The sequence below is a fragment of the Salvelinus namaycush genome, chromosome 12, assembly GCF_016432855.1.
Source record: "Salvelinus namaycush isolate Seneca chromosome 12, SaNama_1.0, whole genome shotgun sequence".
NCBI classification, from domain to species: Eukaryota; Metazoa; Chordata; class Actinopteri; order Salmoniformes; family Salmonidae; genus Salvelinus; species Salvelinus namaycush.
This window is the reverse complement of record NC_052318.1, coordinates 3,811,632-3,836,631: the sequence shown is the minus strand read 5'-3', so window position 1 is coordinate 3,836,631 and position 25,000 is coordinate 3,811,632. Positions and strand designations below refer to the sequence as shown.

At 41.4% G+C, this 25,000-nt stretch overlaps 1 protein-coding gene across 1 annotated transcript; it reads right to left on the bottom strand.

Moving 5' to 3' along the window:
• Positions 1 to 2,203: 2,203 nt before the first annotated feature.
• LOC120056824 (NEDD4-binding protein 2-like 1) lies at positions 2,204 to 22,481 on the bottom strand. Its single transcript, XM_039005054.1, has 5 exons — positions 22,279 to 22,481; positions 12,436 to 12,551; positions 11,585 to 11,673; positions 6,536 to 6,612; positions 2,204 to 2,935 (listed from the first exon to the last, which is right to left on the bottom strand). The coding sequence occupies exons 1-5, from the start codon at positions 22,365 to 22,367 to the stop codon at positions 2,794 to 2,796; spliced, it is 513 nt and encodes a 170-aa protein (XP_038860982.1). The 5' UTR covers positions 22,368 to 22,481; the 3' UTR covers positions 2,204 to 2,793.
• Positions 22,482 to 25,000: the final 2,519 nt, after the last annotated feature.

Sequence of the window (25,000 nt, the reverse complement as noted above, 5' to 3'; positions counted from 1 at the left end):
GACGGAAGCCACTCCTCAGTAAAATGCACATGACAGCCCGCTTGGGAGTTTGCCAAAAGGCACCTAAAGGACTGTGGGAGCTAGGGTAATATATATATAGGGGCAGATGCTATACGGAAGTAGCAAGGACATATGTACATTGAACAAACGGAGGAGAAGGTGACACCTAGTGCTTCTGCTTATTTCTGAAAAAGGGGCAACATATCAAAGATCACATTACGGTGAACATGAGTACAAAGGCCAAGGCCATAGGCGCATAGGACAGCTGGACATACCAATGTCAGAGGGACGCAACAAAGGAGGGTGTTAGCCAACTGACCAACAGATGGACGTGAAAAAGGGTTCTGCTACCAATATAACCTATACAGCTGTCAGATGTGGGCGTTAACAAGCAAGCTCTGAGATGAAAATAAAATAATGGAGAAAGGTCAAGGGAAGCTATTTTCATATAGAGGGAGGGGACTCTATACGTTATGCATAGAAGTCCTATAAAAGCAGGACTCTGTAATATGATAATTTAGTCTCTTATCATGGGTGGGCTCGGCTCTGTTACGTTTGTGATAGGGTCCTTCCGTGGGTGGGCTCAGCTCTGTTACGTTTGTGATAGGGTCCTTCCATGGGTGGGCTCAGCTCTGTTACGTTTGTGATAGGGTCCTTCCATGGGTGGGCTCGGTTCTGTTACGTTTGTGATAGGGTCCTTCCATGGGTGGGCTCGGCTCTGTTACGTTTGTGATAGGGTCCTTCCATGGGTGGGCTCGGTTCTGTTACGTTTGTGATAGGGTCCTTCCATGGAGGGGCTCGGCTCTGTTACGTTTGTGATAGGGTCCTTCCATGGAGGGGCTCGTTTTTGCTACTTTGTATTAAAGTGTATATTGAATTCACAAGTTCTTGTAAGAGTGTTATATTTCTGAAACAATTCTCCACGACAGACTCTCAGACCATGAGAAACAAGATTCTCTGGTCTGATAAAACCAAGATGTAATGCTTTGGCCTGAATTCCCCTATTTAAATATTGAAACAACTTTCTTTTGACAATGGTACAAAAACAATTAACAAGAAAAACAACTTTATCCTCGTCCTGCGATCTGAAAAAGTTGCCCGATCCGACTTCGCTGATCCAGGCAGCCCTCTCAAAATGATCAGGTGCCCGATCCGAATTCCCCGATCCAGGCAGCCCGCTCAAAATGATCAGGTGCCCGATCCGAATTCCCTGATCCAGGCAGCCCTCTCAAAATGATCAGGTGCCCGATCCGACTTCCCTGATCCAGGCAGCCCTCTCAAAATGATCAGGTGCCCGATCCGACTTCCCCGATCCAGGCAGCCCTCTCAAAATGATCAGGTGCCCGATGCGCTATCTCCTCACCATTTACAGGTCGCTCACCGTTACAACAACTTTGTAAATACAGTTATAACTCATTACACCTTTGATCGAGAGCTCCAATGAACGTACAGTCAAGTAGAGTTCACCCAATAGCTGGCTACTAACAACTTAACCAGGAAACCAGGAAACTCACCAGAGACTCATGATATGATGATGAGAGACAATCTTAAAGCAAATTATTTTCAAAGTATTATTTATTGCTGGTAACAAAGCATATTGAAGGCAAAAACACAACATTATAGATGCCAATTTGTAGAAAAGCGGGGGGAGGGAGGGGGGGGAGCAAAAGCTTTAAACATTATTGTTAAAAAAAAAATTACAAAAAGTTTAAACTTTGTAACCGGTCAGAAACGAAGGAACTTTATACTATTAGACGTCAATCTGCAGATCTGTTGGACAGTAAAAAGTACGGAAAACGTAGTCCTCGTAGTTCCATCACGTCTGCTTGAATCTAGTAGCCTACAGCACAGTCCCGTTTCTGTAACACTGTCTAATGTCGGCGTCATTAAAAAAAATAAACAACTCTCAAGCAATACACACACAGTAAAACTATAAGTGTTGGAATCAAACCCAAAACTGCTGTTTCAAGCACCATACAAACACGAAAACCATTCAAAACCATTCAGAAGTCTGACTCCTTTAGACTCCTTTAGCACAGGCTACTGTAGCCTGATCCCAGAGCAGTCTATCCTCTTGCCAACTCCTATGGGCCTACGGTCACACCAATGACCAATAGCAGTTGGCGAGACCGCAACAGATATGGGACCAGGCTATGTAAACATATACATTTGACATTTTAGCAGATGCTCTTATCCAGAGCGATTTAGGACTGAATTCAAATCATTTTTTTTTTTTTTAAGGTGAAACTCCGTTATTGCTGTCAAATCCGCAAGTGACTCCCGAGATTATACCCGAAGTGGACATTGCCATTGGCTGCACAGAGTCCCATTGAGACATACAGCCCTGTTAACATGTTTGAACACTGGAAATGTGAGATGTAATCTACACCTCGATCAGGATGATAAATATCCAAAACACTAATCCTGATTTATTTTTTTATTTTTTTTAAATCTGAGGACAATTATTTCTATATAGTTTGATATATATAGGATATATATATATATATAGTTTACAGTTTCACGTTCTGAACTTCAAAACGCCAGTGGCTTCAAGACGACAATCAAGAGCAGCTACTCAACGAAATGATATACCAAAACGCCTCAGACACAACCAAAACAGGCGTCAGTGTAAGAAAGACAAGTACAACAGTGAGAGTCGTTGTCGTTGGGTTCTAGGGGTTGCTAGGTAACCGATACTCTTTAAAAAGTGTCGTTTAGAAAAAAGCTAAGAAAAAAAAAAAAAAAAAGTTGTTCACACAAAATGGAGGTAATGTGTGTGTGTGTGTGTCTTCACTAGAAGTTCCATTCCTCTCTGCTATTCTGCCAGCGGTATATGGAGTAGCTGTCGTGATAGACATCCCAGATGTCGTCAGCTTCTTCCCAGAAATACACCCAGTTCCTGAACATCTGCTTGCGGATCTTACCAAGACAGTTGCTGTAGAAAGACAACACATTGTTAATGGAATTGATTGGTATTTTATCAGGATCCCCATTAGTTGTTGTAGCTACTCTTCCTGGGGGTCCACACAAAACATAATACACAAGAGATTGATAACGGATAGATCATTTATAGATAATGAATAATCGACTGATTTTAAAAGTGATAAACAAGTATATAGTCCTCCTTTGATGCACGGGTACCGTATGTGTTCACTCACATGTGAGAATATAGAATGTAGAATGTAGGCTGTAGAATAGAGGCTGTAGAATATAGGCTGTAGAATATAGGCTGTAGAATATAGGCTGTAGAATGTAGAATATAGGCTGTAGAATGTAGGCTGTAGAATATAGGCTGTAGAATATAGGCTGTAGAATATAGAACGTAGTCTGTAGAATATAGAATGTAGAATATAGAATGTAGAATGTAGGCTGTAGAATGTAGAATGTAGAATATAGGCTGTAGAATATAGGCTGTAGAATATAGGCTGTAGAATATAGGCTGTAGAATATAGAAAGTAGTCTGTAGAATATAGAATGTAGAATATAGAATGTAGAATGTAGGCTGTAGAATGTAGGCTGTAGAATGTAGAATATAGGCTGTAGAATATAGGCTGTAGAATGTAGAATGTAGGATATAGAATATAGGCTGTAGAATATAGGCTGTAGGATATAGAATATAGGATATAGAATATAGGCTGTAGAATGTAGATTGTAGGCTGTAGAATATAGGCTGTAGAATATAGGCTGTAGAATGTAGGCTGTAGAATGTAGAATATAGGCTGTAGAATGTAGGCTGTAGAATGTAGAATATAGGCTGTAGAATATAGAACGTAGTCTGTAGAATATAGAATGTAGAATATAGGCTGTAGAATATAGGCTGTAGAATATAGGCTGTAGAATGTAGAATATAGGCTGTAGAATGTAGAATATAGGCTGTAGAATATAGAACGTAGTCTGTAGAATATAGAATGTAGAATATATAATGTAGAATGTAGGCTGTAGAATATAGGCTGTAGAATGTAGAATGTAGAATATAGGCTGTAGAATATAGGCTGTAGAATGTAGAATGTAGAATATAGGCTGTAGAATATAGAATGTAGAATATAGGCTGTAGAATGTAGAATATAGGCTGTAGAATGTAGAATATAGGCTGTAGAATATAGGCTGTAGAATATAGAACGTAGTCTGTAGAATATAGAATGTAGAATGTAGAATATAGGCTGTAGAATGTAGAATGTAGAATATAGGCTGTAGAATATAGGCTGTAGAATGTAGAATGTAGAATATAGGCTGTAGAATATAGGCTGTAGAATGTAGAATGTAGAATATAGGCTGTAGAATATAGGCTGTAGAATGTAGGCTGTAGAATGTAGGCTGTAGAATGTAGGCTGTAGAATGTAGAATATAGGCTGTAGAATGTAGAATATAGGCTGTAGAATGTAGGCTGTAGGATGTAGAATATAGGCTGTAGAATATAGGCTGTAGAATGTAGAATATAGGCTGTAGAATGTAGAATATAGGCTGTAGAATGTAGAATATAGGCTGTAGAATGTAGAATATAGGCTGTAGAATGTAGAATATAGGCTGTAGAATGTAGAATATAGGCTGTAGAATGTAGTATATAGGCTGTAGAATGTAGAATATAGGCTGTAGAATGTAGAATATAGAATGTAGAATGTAGAATATAGGCTGTAGAATATAGGATGTAGAATGTAGAATATAGGCTGTAGAATGTAGAATATAGGATGTAGAATGTAGCCTTTAGGCTGTAGAATGTAGAATATAGGATGTAGAATGTAGAATATAGGCTGTAGAATGTAGAATGTAGGCTGTAGAATGTAGAATATAGGCTGTAGAATGTAGAATATAGGATGTAGAATGTAGAATATCGGATGTAGAATGTAGAATATAGGATGTAGAATGTAGAATATAGGATGTAGAATGTAGAATATAGGCTGTAGAATGTAGGCTGTAGAATGTAGAATATAGGCTGTAGGATATAGAATATAGGCTGTAGAATGTAGAATATAGGATATAGAATATAGGCTGTAGAATGTAGAATATAGGCTGTAGAATGTAGAATATAGGCTGTAGAATGTAGAATGTAGGCTGTAGAATATAGGCTGTAGTATATAGAATATAGGCTGTAGAATGTAGAATATAGGATGTAGAATATAGAATATAGGCTGTAGAATGTAGGCTGTAGAATGTAGGCTGTAGGATATAGAATATAGGCTGTAGAATATAGAATGTCGGCTGTAGAACGTAAGCTGTAGAATATAGAATGTATGCTGTAGGAAGTATGGTGTAGAATATAGGATGTAGAATATAGAATGTATGCTTTAGGATGTATGGTGTAGAATATAGAATGTAGAAAATGGAATGGCGGCTGTAGAATATAGAATGTAGGCTGTAGGATGTATGGTGTAGAATATAGGCTGTAGAATATAGGCTGTAGAATATAGGCTGTAGAATATAGAATGTCGGCTCTAGGATGTAGGATGTAGAATATAGAATGTAGGCTGTAGAATGTATGGTGTAGAATATAGGCTGTAGAATATAGGCTGTAGAATATAGAATGTCGGCTCTAGGATGTAGGATGTAGGCTGTAGAATATAGAATGTAGGCTGTAGAATATAGAATGTAGGCTGTAGAATATAGAATGTAGAATATAGAATGTAGGCTGTAGAATATAGAATGTAGAATGTAGAATATAGGCTGTAGAATGTAGGCTGTAGAATGTAGGCTGTAGAATGTAGAACATGGAATGTAGAACGTCTCCCAAGTGGCACATCTCAGTACTAGAGTAGTGGCCTTGACTACCAACAACGACGAGACGGCCTAAAGGGAGGAGGAGAGGATGCTGGGAGTGTGGTGCCAGGAAAACGACCTCTCACTTAACGTTAATAAAAACTAAAGGAGATGATCGTTGGACTTCAGGAAACAGCAGAGGGAGCAGCCCCCTATCCACATCGACGGGACAGAAGGTGAAAAGTTTTAAGTTCCTATACAATTCTACTGTATCTTAGTCTATATGTTCTTAATTCCATTCCTTTACTTAGATTTGTGTGTATTGGGAATATGTTGTGAAATTGTTAGATATTACTGCTCTGTTGGAGCTAGAAACACAAGCATTTCGCTACACCCGCAATAACATCTGCTAAACACGTGTATTTGAAAAAGAAAATGTGATTTGAGAGGCGTCACTGCAGACCCTGGTTCGATTCCGGGCTGTATCACAACCGGTCATGATCGGGAGTCCCACAGGGACGCACACAACTGGCCCACGTTTTTTAAAAATAATGAGGTTGTCTCTTACCTGAATATAGAATGTATTCTGTCTATGAAGAGGTTGTCTCTTACCTGAATGAGAATGTCTATGAAGAGGTTGTCTCTTACCTGAATGAGAATGTCTATGAAGAGGTTGTCTCTTACCTGAATATAGAATGTATTCTGTCTATGAAGAGGTTGTCTCTTACCTGAATGAGAATGTCTATGAAGAGGTTGTCTCTTACCTGAATATAGAATGTATTCTGTCTATGAAGAGGTTGTCTCTTACCTGAATGAGAATGTCTATGAAGAGGTTGTCTCTTACCTGTACAGCTGGTTGATGGAGACATAGTTTTCAGGAAGGTCAATAATACTGATTTGATAGTCACCCCGACGCATCCCCTGAGAGGATAAATACTTTTATCAGAGACATAAATTGGTGTTTAAATCTGCCTGCCTATCTCCCTGTGCGTACGGCCCAGTACATCACTGGGGCCAAGCTTCCTGCCATCCAGGACCTCTATACCAGGCAGTGTCAGAGGAAAGCCCATAAAATTGTCAAAGACTCCAGACACCCAAGTTATAGATTGTTTAGGACCAAAACGTTCCTCAACAGCTTCTACCCCCAAGCCATTAGACTGCTGAACAATTCAATTCATTTACATTGACCCCCACCACCCCCTTGTACACTGATGCTACTCGCTGTTCGTTTGTTACCTGTGCATAGTCACTTCGCCCCCACCTACATGTATAGATTACCTCAACTAGCCTGTACCCCCCGCACACTGACTCGGTACCGGTACCCTCTGTATATAGTCTCCACATTGACTCTGTACCGTAACACCCTGTATATAGCCTCCACATTGACTCTGTACCGGTACCCCCCCCCCCCAGTATATAGCCTCCACATTGACTCTGTACCGGTGCCCCCTGCATATAGCCTCCACACTGACTCTGTACCGGTGCCCCCTGCATATAGCCTCCACACTGACTCTGTACCGTAACACCCTGTATATAGCCTCCACATTGACTCTGTACCGTAACACCCTGTATATAACCTCCACATTGACTCTGTACCTGTACCCCCTGTATATAGTCTCCACATTGACTCTGTACCGGTACCCCCTGTATATAGCCTCCACATTGACTCTGTACCGGTACCCCCTGTATATAGCCTCCACATTGACTCTGTACCGGTACCCCCTGTATATAGCCTCCACATTGACTCGGTACCGGTACCCTCTGTATATAGTCTCCACATTGACTCTGTACCGTAACACCCTGTATATAGTCTCCACATTGACTCTGTACCGTAACACCCTGTATATAGTCTCCACATTGACTCTGTACCGTAACACCCTGTATATAGTCTCCACATTGACTCTGTACCGGTACCCCCTGCATATAGCCTCCACACTGACTCTGTACCGTAACACCCTGTATATAGTCTCCACATTGACTCTGTACCGTAACACCCTGTATATAGTCTCCACATTGACTCTGTACCGGTACCCCCTGCATATAGCCTCCACACTGACTCTGTACCGTAACACCCTGTATATAGTCTCCACATTGACTCTGTACTGTAACACCCTGTATATAGTCTCCACATTGACTCTGTACCGTAACACCCTGTATATAGTCTCCACATTGACTCTGTACCGTAACACCCTGTATATAGTCTCCACATTGACTCTGTACCGGTACCCCCTGCATATAGCCTCCACACTGACTCTGTACCGGTACCCCCCTGTATATAGCCTCCACATTGACTCTGTACCGGTACCCCCTGTATATAGCCTCCACATTGACTCTGTACCGGTACCCCCCTGTATATAGCCTCCACATTGACTCTGTACCGGTACCCCCTGCATATAGCCTCCACACTGACTCTGTACCGGTACCCCCCTGTATATAGCCTCCACATCGACTCTGTACCGGTACCCCCTGTATATAGCCTCCACATTGACTCTGTACCGGTACCCCCCTGTATATAGCCTCCACATTGACTCTGTACCGGTACCCCCTGTATATAGCCTCCACATTGACTCTGTACCTGTACCCCCTGTATATAGCCTCCACATTGACTCTGTACCGGTACCCCCTGTATATAGCCTCCACATTGACTCTGTACCGGTACCCCCTGTATATAGCCTCCACATTGACTCTGTACCGGTAACAACTGTATATAGCCTCCACATTGACTCTGTACCGGTACCCCCTGTGTACAGTCTCCACATTGACTCTGTACCGGCACCCCCTGTATATAGCCTCCACATTGACTCTGTACCGGTACCCCCTGTATATAGTCTTCACATTGACTCTGTACCGGTACCCCCTGTATATAGCCTCCACATTGACTCTGTACCGTAACACCCTATATATCGCCTCCACATTGACTCTGTACCGGTACCCCCTGTATATAGCCTCCACATTGACTCTGTACCGGTAACCCCCTGTATATAGCCTCCACATTGACTCTGTACCTGTACCCCCTGTATATAGCCTCCACATTGACTCTGTACCGGTACCCCCTGTATATAGCCTCCACATTGACTCTGTACCAGTACCCCCTGTATATAGCCTCCTCATTGACTCTGTACCGGTACCCCTTGTATATAGCCTCCATATTGACTCTGTACCGTAACACCCTGTATATAGCCTCCACATTGACTCTGTACCGGTACCCCCTGTATATAACCTCCACATTGACTCTGTACCGGTACCCCTGTATATAGCCTCCACATTGACTCTGTACCCGTACCCCCTGTATATAGCCTCCACATTGACTCTGTACCGGTACCCCCTGTATATAGCCTACACATTGACTCTGTACCGGTACCCCCTGTATATAACCTCCACATTGACTCTGTACCGTAACACCCTGTATATAGCCTCCACATTGACTCTGTACCGTAACACCCTGTATATAGCCTCCACATTGACTCTGTACCGGTACCCCCTGTTTATAGCCTCGTTACTGTTATCGTGTTACTTTTTATTGTAGGCTACTTGGTAGATATTTTCTTCTTCTTGAACTGTACTGTTGTTTAAGGGCTTGTCAGTAAGCAATTCACGGTAAAGTCTACACCTGTTGTATTCGGCACGCGTGACTAATAAAGTTTGATTTGAACAAGAGGAAAGTATTCGACTGGTCTGACTCCACCTCCACCACCAACCAGGAAGTGAAACCAGCTTCAAATCAGTCTTGTGGTTTTAGTCAGACGCCGAATAGTACAAAGGATGTGAGACTAACCAGGTTTAATTCAACTTTTTTTTTTTATGCGAGTAAAGTCGGGTAAAAAAATAATGACATGACGGTTCCGATGGAAATATATATAAAAAAAATAACAAATAAATCTTTCCACATGTCCACAAAACACGCTGGACAAGATGGGATCTTTTTGGTAAACTTGGGTGAAAACGCTTTTATGCGCTTTAAATAATATTTTAATTTAAATAATATTGATATAATAACCAAATATAATAAATATTATAAATAATAATAATAATAAATATTTTAATTTAAATAATATTGATATAATAACCATTATATCAAAGTAAACTGGGGAGTCATGTGATATGTTGTGTGGTGTCTCCCACTACGACTGGTCGGGAAACCACCTCATTAGGCTACAGATTAAATAAATGATGATGAACTTCACAGGGTGAAAGGTCACGGTGATGGGCTTGATGCTCTTTTACCAATAAATATTGAGGGTCTTATGCTGGTCACATGATCATCAATGCTTGGCTGTCATTGGCCGTTTTACAAATAAAAAATAATCTTGCTTTTTTTTGTCTATAATAATCCCAGTGGACACACTCGCTATATAACTATTTAACTATATAACTATTTAACTATATAACTATTTAACTATATAACTATTTAACTATAACTATTTAACTATATAACTATTTAACTATATAACTAATTAACTATAACTATTTAACTATATAACTATTTAACTATATAACTATTTAACTGTATAACTATTTAACTGTATAACTATTTAACTGTATAACTATTTAACTGTATAACTATTTAACTATAACTATTTAACTATAACTATTTAACTGTATAACTATTTAACTATATAACTATTTAACTATATAACTATTTAACTATATAACTATTTAACTATAACTATTTAACTATATAACTATTTAACTATATAACTATATAACTATAACTATTTAACTATATAACTATTTAACTATATAACTATTTAACTATATAACTATTTAACTATAACTATTTAACAATATAACTATTTAACTATATAACTATTTAACTATATAACTATTTAACTATAACTATTTAACTATAACTATTTAACTATATAACTATTTAACTATATAACTATTTAACTATAACTATTTAACTATATAACTATTTAAACGCACAATTTTTTGTGAGAAAACCATCAGTAGGGTTTAAAATGCGATGTACCGAATAAGTGAAATGAGTTTCCAAAAGGCATTTGTATGTACACTACCTACAACACTGTACTGGTGGTGAAGACTGTACACTACCTACAACCCTGTACTGGTGGTGAAGACTGTACTGGTGGTGAAGACTGTACACTACCTACAACCCTGTACTGGTGGTGAAGACTGTACTGGTGGTGAAGACTGTACTGGTGGTGAAGACTGTACTGGTGGTGAAGACTGTACTGGTGGTGAAGACTGTACTGGTGGTGAAGACTGTACTGGTGGTGAAGACTGTACTGGTGGTGAAGACTGTACTGGTGGTGAAGACTGTACTGGTGGTGAAGACTGTACTGGTGGTGAAGACTGTACTGGTGGTGAAGACTGTACTGGTGGTGAAGACTGTACTGGTGGTGAAGACTGTACTGGTGGTGAAGACTGTACTGGTGGTGAAGACTGTACTGGTGGTGAAGACTGTACTGGTGGTGAAGACTGTACTGGTGGTGAAGACTGTACTGGTGGTGAAGACTGTACTGGTGGTGAAGACTGTACTGGTGGTGAAGACTGTACTGGTGGTGAAGACTGTACTGGTGGTGAAGACTGTACTGGTGGTGAAGACTGTACTGGTGGTGAAGACTGTACTGGTGGTGAAGACTGTACTGGTGGTGAAGACTGTACTGGTGGTGAAGACTGTACTGGTGGTGAAGACTGTACTGGTGGTGAAGACTGTACTGGTGGTGAAGACTGTACTGGTGGTGAAGACTGTACTGGTGGTGAAGACTGTACTGGTGGTGAAGACTGTACTGGTGGTGAAGACTGTACTGGTGGTGAAGACTGTACTGGTGGTGAAGACTGTACTGGTGGTGAAGACTGTACTGGTGGTGAAGACTGTACACTACGTCAACATTTGATCTGCAACAAGTAGACACACAGTGGTCCTCACCATGGTGACAAAGGGCCACATGTCTTGAAGACGATAGTGCAAGTTGTAAACGATGATCGGATCCACATCTTCCTTCATGGCTCTAAAAACTGTCACACAAATAAAACATGTTGGAATACTTTGAAGAATAAAACAGTGTGTGCGTCTGTGTGTGTGTGTGTATGTGTGTGTGTGGGTCTCTGTGTGTGTGTGTGTGTGTGTGTGTGTGTGGTGTGTGTGTGTGTGTGTGTGGGTCTCTGTGTGTGCGTCTGTGTGTGTGTGTGTGTGTGTGTGTGTGTGTGTGTGGTGTGTGTGTGGGTCTCTGTGTGTGCGTCTGTGTGTGTGCGTCTGTGTGTGTGTGTGTGTGTGGTGTGTGTGTGTGTGTGTGTGGTGTGTGTGCATCTGTGTGTGTGTGTGTGTGTGTGGTGTGTGTGTGTGTGTGTGTGTGTGTGTGTGTGTGTGTGTGTGTGTGTCTGTGTGTGTGTGTGGTGTGCGTCTCTGTGTGTCTCTGTGTGTGTGTGTGTGTGTGTGGTGTGCGTCTCTGTGTGTGTGTGTGTGTGTGTGTGTGGTCTGTGTGTGTGTGTGTGTGTGTGTGTGTGTGTGTGTGTGTGTGTGTGTGTGTGTGTGTGTGTGTGTGTGTGCGTGTGTGTGTGTGTGGTCTGTGTGTGTGTGTGTGTGTGTGTGTGTGTGTGTGTGTGTGTGGTCTGTGTGTGTGGTCTGTGTGTGTGTGTGTGTGGTCTGTGTGTGTGGTCTGTGTGTGTGTGTGTGTGTGTGTGTGTGTGTGTGTGTGTGTGTGTGTGTGTGTGTGTGTGTGTGTGTGTGTGTGTGTGTGTGTGTGTGTGTGTAGTGACACCCAGCAACCCAATACCTACCATCCCGTCTATTCCACATATGGTTTTGTGAGAAGTAGTCTTTGTTCCAGTTGGACATAGCGTGGTAGTAGGAAGCGGAGTACATCCCTCCAGATCCAAATTCATAGAGGAGCTTCCTAGAAAACAGAATAAAATCATTACATCATTGTATCGTTACTGTATATTATTATATAGTATATATATTTAATATATTACAAATACAGTGTGAGTAGATGATCACTTTAGGAAACGAACCAAAAAGCTCAACTTTTTTCTTGTTATGAATTCATCAAAATCAAATCAAATTTTATGAGTCACGTGCGCCGAATACAACAGGTGTAGTAGACCTCACAGTGAAATGCTGAATACAACAGGTGTAGTAGACCTCACAGTGAAATGCTGAATACAACAGGTGTAGTAGACCTTACAGTGAAATGATGAATACAACAGGTGTAGTAGACCTCACAGTGAAATGCTGAATACAACAGGTGTAGTAGACCTTACAGTGAAATGCTGAATACAACAGGTGTAGTAGACCTTACAGTGAAATGCTGAATACAACAGGTGTAGTAGACCTTACAGTGAAATGATGAATACAACAATACAATATTATAAATAATAATAATAATAAATATTTTAATTTAAATAATATTGATATAATAACCATTATATCAAAGTAAACTGGGGAGTCATGTGATATGTTGTGTGGTGTCTCCCACTACGACTGGTCGGGAAACCACCTCATTAGGCTACAGATTAAATAAATGATGATGAACTTCACAGGGTGAAAGGTCACGGTGATGGGCTTGATGCTCTTTTACCAATAAATATTGAGGGTCTTATGCTGGTCACATGATCATCAATGCTTGGCTGTCATTGGCCGTTTTACAAATAAAAAATAATCTTGCTTTTTTTTGTCTATAATAATCCCAGTGGACACACTCGCTATATAACTATTTAACTATAACTATTTAACTATAACTATTTAACTATATAACTATTTAACTATATAACTATTTAACTATATAACTATAACTATTTAACTATATAACTAATTAACTATATAACTATTTAACTATATAACTATATAACTATAACTATTTAACTATATAACTATTTAACTATATAACTATTTAACTATATAACTATTTAACTATAACTATTTAACAATATAACTATTTAACTAAATGCTGAACACAACAGGTGTAGTAGACCTCACAGTGAAATGCTGAATACAACAGGTGTAGTAGACCTCACAGTGAAATGCTGAATACAACAGGTGTAGTAGACCTCACAGTGAAATGCTGAATACAACAGGTGTAGACCTTACAGTGAAATGCTGAATACAACAGGTGTAGGTAGACCTTACAGTGAAATGCTGAATACAACAGGTGTAGACCTTACAGTGAAATGCTGAATACAACAGGTGTAGGTAGACCTTACAGTGAAATGCTGAATACAACAGGTGTAGTAGACCTTACAGTGAAATGCTGAATACAACAGGTGTAGTAGACCTCACAGTGAAATGCTGAATACAACAGGTGTAGTAGACCTCACAGTGAAATGCTGAATACAACAGGTGTAGTAGACCTCACAGTGAAATGCTGAATACAACAGGTGTAGTAGACCTTACAGTGAAATGCTGAATACAACAGGTGTAGTAGACCTTACAGTGAAATGCTGAATACAACAGGTGTAGTAGACCTCACAGTGAAATGCCGAATACAACAGGTGTAGTAGACCTTACAGTAAAATGCTGAATACAACAGGTGTAGTAGACCTTACAGTGAAATGCTGAATACAACAGGTGTAGTAGACCTTACAGTGAAATGCTGAATACAACAGGTGTAGTAGACCTTATAGTGAAATGCTGAATACAACAGGTGGAGTAGACCTTACAGTGAAATGCTGAATACAACAGGTGTAGTAGACCTCACAGTGAAATGCTGAATACAACAGGTGTAGTAGACCTTACAGTGAAATGCTGAATACAACAGGTGTAGTAGACCTTACAGTGAAATGCTGAATACAACAGGTGTAGTAGACCTCACAGTGAAATGATGAATACAACAGGTGTAGTAGACCTTACAGTGAAATGCTGAATACAACAGGTGTAGTAGACCTCACAGTGAAATGCTGAATACAACAGGTGTAGTAGACCTTACAGTGAAATGCTGAATACAACAGGTGTAGTAGACCTCACAGTGAAATGCTGAATACAACAGGTGTAGTAGACCTTACAGTGAAATGCTGAATACAACAGGTGTAGTAGACCTCACAGTGAAATGCTGAACACAACAGGTGTAGTAGACCTTACAGTGAAATGCTGAATACAACAGGTGTAGTAGACCTTACAGTGAAATGCTGAATACAACAGGTGTAGTAGACCTCACAGTGAAATGCTGAATACAACAGGTGTATTAGACCTCACAGTGAAATGCTGAATACAACAGGTGTAGTAGACCTCACAGTGAAATGCTGAATACAACAGGTGTAGTAGACCTTACAGTGAAATGCTGAATACAACAGGTGTAGTAGACCTCACAGTGAAATGCTGAATACAACAGGTGTAGTAGACCTCACAGTGAAATGCTGAATACAACAGGTGTAGTAGACCTCACAGTGAAATGCTGAACACAACAGGTGTAGTAGACCTTACAGTGAAATGCTGAATACAACAGGTGTAGTAGACCTCACAGTGAAATGCTGAATACAACAGGTGTAGTAGACCTTACAGTGAAATGCTGAATACAACAGGTGTAGTAGACCTCACAGTGAAATGCTGAATACAACAGGTGTAGTAGACCTCACAGTGAAATGCTGAATACAACAGGTGTAGTAGACCTCACAGTGAAATGATGAATACAACAGGTGTAGTAGACCTCACAGTGAAATGCCGAATACAACAGGTGTAGTAGACCTCACAGTGAAATGCCGAATACAACAGGTGTAGTAGACCTCACAGTGAAATGCCGAATACAACAGGTGTAGTAGACCTTACAGTGAAATGCTGAATACAACAGGTGTAGTAGACCTCACAGTGAAATGCTGAATACAACAGGTGTAGTAGACCTCACAGTGAAATGCTGAATACAACAGGTGTAGTAGACCTCACAGTGAAATGATGAATACAACAGGTGTAGTAGACCTCACAGTGAAATGCTGAATACAACAGGTGTAGTAGACCTCACAGTGAAATGCCGAATACAACAGGTGTAGTAGACCTTACAGTGAAATGCTGAATACAACAGGTGTAGTAGACCTCACAGTGAAATGCTGAATACAACAGGTGTAGTAGACCTTACAGTGAAATGCTGAATACAACAGGTGTAGTAGACCTTACAGTGAAATGCTGAATACAACAGGTGTAGTAGACCTTACAGTGAAATGCTGAATACAACAGGTGTAGTAGACCTCACAGTGAAATGCTGAATACAACAGGTGTAGTAGACCTCACAGTGAAATGCTGAATACAACAGGTGTATTAGACCTCACAGTGAAATGCTGAATACAACAGGTGTAGTAGACCTCACAGTGAAATGCTGAATACAACAGGTGTAGTAGACCTTACAGTGAAATGCTGAATACAACAGGTGTAGTAGACCTCACAGTGAAATGCTGAATACAACAGGTGTAGTAGACCTCACAGTGAAATGCTGAATACAACAGGTGTAGTAGACCTCACAGTGAAATGCTGAATACAACAGGTGTAGTAGACCTCACAGTGAAATGCTGAATACAACAGGTGTAGTAGACCTCACAGTGAAATGCTGAATACAACAGGTGTAGTAGACCTCACAGTGAAATGCTGAATACAACAGGTGTAGTAGACCTCACAGTGAAATGCCGAATACAACAGGTGTAGTAGACCTTACAGTGAAATGCTGAATACAACAGGTGTAGTAGACCTCACAGTGAAATGCTGAATACAACAGGTGTAGTAGACCTCACAGTGAAATGCTGAATACAACAGGTGTAGTAGACCTCATAGTGAAATGCTGAATACAACAGGTGTAGTAGACCTCACAGTGAAATGCTGAATACAACAGGTGTAGTAGACCTTACAGTGAAATGCTGAATACAACAGGTGTAGTAGACCTTACAGTGAAATGCTGAATACAACAGGTGTAGTAGACCTTACAGTGAAATGATGAATACAACAGGTGTAGTAGACCTCACAGTGAAATGCTGAATACAACAGGTGTAGTAGACCTTACAGTGAAATGCTGAATACAACAGGTGTAGTAGACCTCACATTGAAATGCTGAATACAACAGGTGTAGTAGACCTTACAGTGAAATGCTGAATACAACAGGTGTAGTAGACCTCACAGTGAAATGCTGAATACAACAGGTGTAGTAGACCTCACAGTGAAATGCTGAATACAACAGGTGTAGTAGACCTTACAGTGAAATGCTGAATACAACAGGTGTAGACCTTACAGTGAAATGCTGAATACAACAGGTGTAGACCTTAAAGTGAAACGCTTACTTTACGAGCCCTTAACCAACAATGGAGTTTTAAAAAAAAATATATGGAGAATAAGAACATGGAGAATAAGGGATATCTTTAACAAGTAATTAAAGAGCAGCAGTAATGAACATGTAGGTAGAGTTATTAAAAGTGACTGCATGGATAACAGAGAGTGGCAGCGGTGTGGAGAGGTGGGGGGGGGGGGTGTCAATGCAAATAGTCTGGGTAGCCATTTGATTAGCTGTTCAGGAGTCTTATGGCTTGGGGTTAGAAGCTGTTTAGAAGCCTCTTGGACCTAGACTTGGCGCTCCGGTACCGCTTGACGTGTGTTAGCAGAGAGAACAGTATATGACTTGGGTGGCTGGAGTCTGGCAATTTTTAGGGCCTTCCTCTGACACCACCTGGTATAGAGTTCCTGGATGGCAGGCAGCTTGGCCCCAGTGTTGTACAGGGCTGTTCGCACTACCCTCAGGCCTACCACTGTTGTGTCATCAGCAAATTTAATGATGGTGTTGGAGTCGTGCCTGGCCGTGGAGTGATGAGTGAACAGGAAGTACAGGAGGGGGCTGAGCACGCACCTCTGAGGGGCCCCCGTGTTGAGGATCAGCTTGGCGGATGTGTTGCTACCTACCCTTACCACCTGGGGGCGGCCCGTCAGGAGGTCCAGGATCCAGTTGCAGAGGGAGGTGTTTAGTCCCAGGGTCCTTAGTTTAGTGATGAGCTTGAAGGGCACTATGGTGTTGAACGCTGAGCTGTAGTCAATGAACAGCATTCTCACATAGGTGTTCCTCTTGTCCAGGTGTGAAAGGGCAGTGTGGAGTGCAATAGAGATTGCATCATCTGTGGATCTGTTAGGGCGGTATGCAAATTGGAGTGGGTCTAGGGTTTCTGGGATAATGGTGTTGATGTGAGCCATGACCAGCCTTTCAAAGCACTTCATGGCTACAGACGTGACTGCTACGGGTCGGTAGTCGTTTAGGCAGGTTACCTTGGTGTTCTTGGGCACAGGCACTATGGTGGTCTGCTTAAAACATGTTGGTATTACAGACTCGGACAGGGAGAGGTAGAAAATGTCAGTGAAGACACTTGACAGTTGGTCAGCGCATGCTCGGAGTACACGTCCTGGTAATCCGTCTGGCCGTGTGGCCTTGTGAATGTTGACCTGTCTAAAGGTATTATTTAAAGCTGGTGCTCTCATGCATGTTTCAGTGTTATTTGCCTCGAAGCGAGCATAGAAGTAGTTTAGCTCGTCTGGTAGGCTCGTGTCACTGGGCAGCTCTCGGCTGTGCTTCCCTTTGTATTCTGTAATAGTTTGCAAGCCCTGCCACATCCGATGGGCGTCGGAGCCGGTATAGTAATATTCAATCTTAGTCCTGTATTGACGCTTTGCCTGTTTGATGGTTTGTCGGAGGGCATAACAGGATTTCTAATAAGCTTCCGGGTTAGAGTCCCACTCCTTGAAAGCGGCAGCTCTACCCTTTAGCTCAGTGCGGATGTCACCTGTAATCCATGGCTTCTGTTTCTGGTATGTACGTACAGTCACTGTGTGGACGACGTCATCGATGCACTTATTGATGAAGCCAATGACAGATGTGGTGTACTCCTCAATGCCATTGGAGGAGTCCCAGAACATATTCCAGTCTGTGCTAGAAAAACAGTCCTGTAGTTTAGCATCTGCTTCATCTGACCACTTTCTTATTGACCGAGTCACTGGTGCTTCCTGCTTTAGTTTTTGCTTGTAAGCAGGTATCAGGAGGATAGAATTATAGTCAGATTAGCCAAATCGAGGGCAAGTGGGAGCTTTGTATGTATCTCTGTGTGAGGAGTAAAGGTGGTCCAGAGTTATTTTCCCTCTGGTTGCAGATTTAACATGCTGATAGAAATTTGGTAAAACAGATTTAAGTTTTCCTGCATTAAAGTCCCCGGCCATTAGGAGCGCCGCCTCTGGATGAGTGTTTTCCTGTTTGCTTATGGCCTTATACAGCTCATTCAATGCTGTCTTAGTGCCAACCTCTGACTGTGGTGGTATGTAGACAGCTACGAAGAATACAGATGAGAACTCTCTAGGTAGATAGTGTGGTCTACAGCTTATCATTAGTTACTCTACCTCAGGCGAGCAATAGCTCGAGACTTCCTTAGATATCGTGCACCAGCTGTTATTTACAAAAATACAGTCCTCCGCCCCTTGTCTTACCAGACGCCGCTGTTCTATCCTGCCGGTGCAGCGTATAACCAGCCAGCTGTATGTTGATAGTGTGAGGTCTGAGTTTTATTGATTGTATGGGGGGGAGATGAGTACATTAAACATATGTGTGTGTGTGTGTGTTATAATTGTGCAACAAAGGGTGGCTAGACATATCGCATGACTTGACTAATCTTGGGGGGGGAGGGGTGCACATCACGAGGGGTAGCAGGGATGGGAAAGTACCGAAAAGACACGATAACAGGAAGTGTGAGTGCAACAACAGGTATGAGGGGCCAGACAGTAACACTCTATCAAGATATCAGCGGACCCTCCGAAGCGCTAAGGGGCTGGACTAGCTTAAGCGCCAACACCAGCGATAGGCCAGTAAGTCTAAAACCACACTGGACCTCTACTCTAACAGGCCTGCTCTGAAACAGGAACTAACAACTGTTAAGAGTATATAAGGGGGGGGGGGGGGGGCTTTTGGGTGTAGCCCAGTTCTGTGTCTCATCCTGTGTGATGTTATATTGAACCCGTATATACGAAAGTTGCATTTGCCATTTATTGCCTAGTTAATAAAAAGTATATATTATACAATCGGTGACTCATCGTCATACTTGTCCTTATACCAGATTGAATTGACGCCCTTACAATAGTGTTGTTGTTCAGCCACGACTCCGTTTGTTAAAAGTTTGCTAAACTTAGTTTGTTAAAGTCCTCCATGATCTCCACCGTGCTCTTGCCTTTGGTCTCTGGGATGAAGTAGAGTACGAACGCTGAGCTGAGGATGCAGTACGCAACAAAGATCAGGAAGCAGAACTGACCTAAACCAGCATAAGATATTACAGTTTTTAATGTCCCGTTGGCAGTTTAATCTTCCCCGTAACTCGTTGATTTTATTCTCCAAAGATCGCACTTTTGCTAGCAGAATGGAAGGAAGTGGCGGGTTTATTCGATCGCCTACGAATTCTCGGAAGGCAGCCCGCTCTCTGGCCCCTCTTCACGCAAATCACGGGGATCTGGGCCTGTTACCAAGGTAGCAGTATATCCATTGCCTCGGGCTTGTCCCGAGTCGTGAAAGGAGAAAAAATATTCCGCGGTGAGTAATCGCAGTCCCGGGGCTTCACAAAACCTTCTTTAGAAATGTCCTTTTTAACTGCCATTTTTGTCCTTAAACTATAGACTTATGAAGAATGTTAAGCAAAGTTGCTATTCCTCAATAAAATTATTGGAAATGTTCATTAGGTTTTTTCTTAAGTTTCTTCCTAAGAAAAAAGTTAAGAAGAATTAGGATTCTTGAAAATAATACTTTAGCATTTCTTGGAAATGTACTTAGCTTTAGGACAACTAAACCCTCGTCTTGAGACCATGAACGTTTTCTTGCTCCATGGACAGTTGGCTACCGGATATTTAAATCCAGCAAGATTACAAATTAAACACGCATTATCTAGTGTAACAGTATGTCACCGATTGAAAACTCTATTAGCGCGCACCACCGCTAACTAGCTAACCGTTTCACATCGGTTACACTCACCCCTTCTTTTGACTTCCTCCTTTCCCGCAGCAACCAGTGATCACGGGTCACGGCACCAATGTAACAGCTTCCGTCCCTCTCCTCGCCCCTACCTGGGCTCGAACCAGGGACCCTCTGCACACATCGACAACAGCCACCGTCGAAGCATCGTTACCCATCGCTCCACAAAAGCCGCTGGCCCTTGCAGAGGAGCAAGGGGAACAACTACTTCAAGGTCTCAGAGCGAGTGACGTCACCGATTGAAAACGCTAATTAGCGCGCACCACCGCTAACTAGCTAGCCATTTCACAGCGGTTACACTAGCTAGCTTGTAATTAACAATATATTACAATATTCTAGAAGTGTTAAATAGGTAGCGCTATCTCGTCAAGTTGCAAAGAACTTGGACCACTTCATGTTTACGGCGTCATTGTCCCTTGCCATAACCCCCGACGACAGAGACAGACTCGGCCACTCCAGACCATCCATTCTTTATCGTCTCTGTAGTGACCCGGCCGTTAGCAACAGTGTTGCCAACTAATTTTCAGGGTAAATTGCTTGAGGCAGGTTGATTTGTTGCTGCTAAATGACGTTGTGATGTTATTGCGTGATAACGTAAAACTGTGCGTCATTACGTAGAATACACAATAACGTTACTCAAATTGACTGGCCATCTCGGGGAGAGAAAAAAAAAGACGATTTGACATTTGTTCAGGTACAGACTCCCACTCTTTTCTGTACAATTTTGATTGTAGACATGTTGATTGATGTTGTAAGTTCTGTTCAAGATCGAACGTTCCTCACCAACTATATTCATTGGGTTTGTCTCGTTGAACCCGGACTACAGCTGCTGCAGTCAGACAACAATGATTTGCAATTTGCGGAAGTTGTTGCTGGCCTGCTGCTGACGTCACTCACTTTGCACTTTTTTGCAACACTGCGTGTTGTGACCGAGTGTGTGACAGAGAAAATCGGTTGTGTCATTAGAGGGATAATGCATTTTAGAATTTTAGTCACTTTTCAAAAGTTGCAAATACATTTTTTTTTTAAAGTAGCTAAATTTGTTGCTGGGTGCTGTTTGGAGAAAAAAATAAGTTGTCAGGGTAGTCTGAAAAGTTACTAAATCTAGCAACAAAATTGCTAAATTGGCATCACTGGTTAGCAAGTCTCCCCAAACAGTAACCTTTTCCTGGCTGCTATTTCCTCTACCCTCATTTCAATCTCCTTTCTTGGTTATCCATTTCTGATTATGATATAGCTAGTCTGATGGCTATAATGTGTGAAAAATAACGAAATAGCCAAATCCAATCGTCCCTGTCACACAGACGTATTTATTGGTCACTAATGTCAACGCCACATGAGATATTTACGAAGTTCCAAAACTACGAATTCCTGAGAACATTTTGCATTTACAAACCCCAAACTTCCTAATTCCCCCCCCTTAAGAAACTTCTAACGTTTTTTCGTAAGTAATGTTTTGTGAATCCGGTCCCTCATGTTCTAGACGTTATTTTCGGTCATAAGAGACGGAAGCGGCGACATTATGTACAAAATAAGCTACAAACAACGCAAATAGACGGAGAATCCCCCCCTCCACAATCGGTTGGGGGGTCACGTAAAACGTCTGCCTGATGTATTTATTTATTTATTTATTTTTTGGGGGGGGGGGGGATAAAAGGATGGAGTAGCCTACCTTGCTTTGTTCTTCTTTCCAACTCCGGGCAAACCTCTGATAATTATGAGATTCTTCCAGATTCGTTTTCGTCCTCTTCCATTCTCCATTTTGTCTTTTACTCTTCCTTCTCAACTAGCACATCACCAGATGTGCTCTGTGGTTCAGAGAACACGCCCTAACATAGACACTGGGAGAACTATTCTTTTAACTATATGGAAAGGCAACTTTTTGGTGCAACAAATAGTTACTTTAAAGGTACATTTTTTTTCAAAACTATTTGAATACAGATCTAAGAAACTATTGGATTGGCTGCCTTCAAATAACGGCAGGGCTGTAAATCAGCATGTTGAAGGTAGAAATACAATGAATAGAGGATACACAATCTCCTACACTATTCCAATCCATCTGACAGTCATATTGGATCTACACAATAATGTCTATTTCTATCTGATCATTCAGTTAATATCCGTCCAATTGTACATGATCGGGTTTAACCAATTAACCAATTATATTTTGTATAGATGATAAGTTTAAATAAATTGTGACGGTCAACTACTGTATGTCTCTACTGTATGTCTCTACTGTATGTCTCTCTACTGTATGTCTCTACTGTATGTCTCTCTACTGTATGTCTCTACTGTATGTCTCTCTACTGTATGTCTCTCTACTGTATGTCTCTACTGTATGTCTCTCTACTGTATGTCTCTACTGTATGTCTCTACTGTATGTCTCTACTGTATGTCTCTCTACTGTATGTCTCTACTGTATGTCTCTACTGTATGTCTCTCTACTGTATGTCTCTCTACTGTATGTCTCTCTACTGTGTGTCTCTCTATGTCTCTCTACTGTATGTCTCTACTGTATGTCTCTACTGTATGTCTCTCTACTGTATGTCTCTACTGTATGTCTCTACTGTATGTCTCTACTGTATGTCTCTCTACTGTATGTCTCTACTGTATGTCTCTACTGTGTGTCTCTACTGTATATCTCTCTACTGTGTGTCTCTACTGTATGTCTCTCTACTGTATATCTCTCTACTGTGTGTCTCTACTGTATGTCTCTCTACTGTATGTCTCTCTACTGTATGTCTCTACTGTATCTCTACTGTATGTCTCTACTGTATGTCTCTCTACTGTATGTCTCTACTGTATGTCTCTACTGTATGTCTCTCTACTGTATGTCTCTCTACTGTATATCTCTCTACTGTATGTCTCTACTGTATGTCTCTACTGTATGTCTCTACTGTATATCTCTCTACTGTATGTCTCTACTGTATGTCTCTACTGTATGTCTCTACTGTGTGTCTCTACTGTATGTCTCTCTACTGTATGTCTCTCTACTGTATGTCTCTCTACTGTATGTCTCTACTGTATGTCTCTACTGTATGTCTCTCTACTGTATGTCTCTCTACTGTATGTCTCTACTGTATGTCTCTACTGTGTGTCTCTACTGTATGTCTCTCTACTGTATATCTCTCTACTGTATGTCTCTACTGTATGTCTCTACTGTATGTCTCTACTGTGTGTCTCTACTGTATGTCTCTCTACTGTATGTCTCTCAACTGTATGTCTCTCTACTGTATGTCTCTACTGTATGTCTCTACTGTATGTCTCTCTACTGTATGTCTCTCTACTGTGTGTCTCTCTACTGTGTGTCTCTCTATGTCTCTCTACTGTATGTCTCTCTACTGTATGTCTCTCTACTGTGTGTCTCTCTATGTCTCTCTACTGTATGTCTCTACTGTATGTCTCTCTACTGTATGTCTCTACTGTATGTCTCTACTGTATGTCTCTCTACTGTATGTCTCTCTACTGTATGTCTCTACTGTATGTCTCTCTACTGTATGTCTCTCTACTGTATGTCTCTCTACTGTATGTCTCTCTACTGTGTGTCTCTCTATGTCTCTCTACTGTATGTCTCTACTGTATGTCTCTCTACTGTATGTCTCTACTGTATGTCTCTACTGTATGTCTCTACTGTATGTCTCTCTACTGTATGTCTCTACTGTATGTCTCTCTACTGTATGTCTCTACTGTATGTCTCTACTGTATGTCTCTACTGTATGTCTCTCTACTGTATGTCTCTACTGTATGTCTCTCTACTGTATGTCTCTACTGTATGTCTCTCTACTGTATGTCTCTACTGTATGTCTCTACTGTATGTCTCTCTACTGTATGTCTCTACTGTATGTCTCTCTACTGTATGTCTCTACTGTATGTCTCTACTGTATGTCTCTACTGTATGTCTCTACTGTATGTCTCTCTACTGTATGTCTCTCTACTGTATGTCTCTACTGTATGTCTCTCTACTGTGTGTCTCTCTATGTCTATCTACTGTATGTGTCTCTACTGTGTCTCTCTACTGTATGTCTCTACTGTGTGTACTCAGTCCCCTCCTGTACACCCTGTTCACTGATGACAGCGTGGCCAAACACGACTCCAACACCATCACTAAGCTTGCTGACGACACAACGGTGGTAGTGGTTTCTTTGATACAAATCTTAACCTCATTCATATGTTGTGTGTCATATAGACTGAAGGAAGATGGACTTTGTTATAAAATACTGTGGCTCAAACCAGCTGGTTGAGTTCTGCATTAGTGATGACCGACCAGCTCCAATCTTGGGGCGGCAGGTAGCCTAGAAGTTAGTGTTGGACGAGTAACCGAAAGGTTGCAGAATCCCCCGAGCTGACAAGGTACAAATCTGTCGTTCTGTCCCTGAACAAGGCAGTTAACCGAC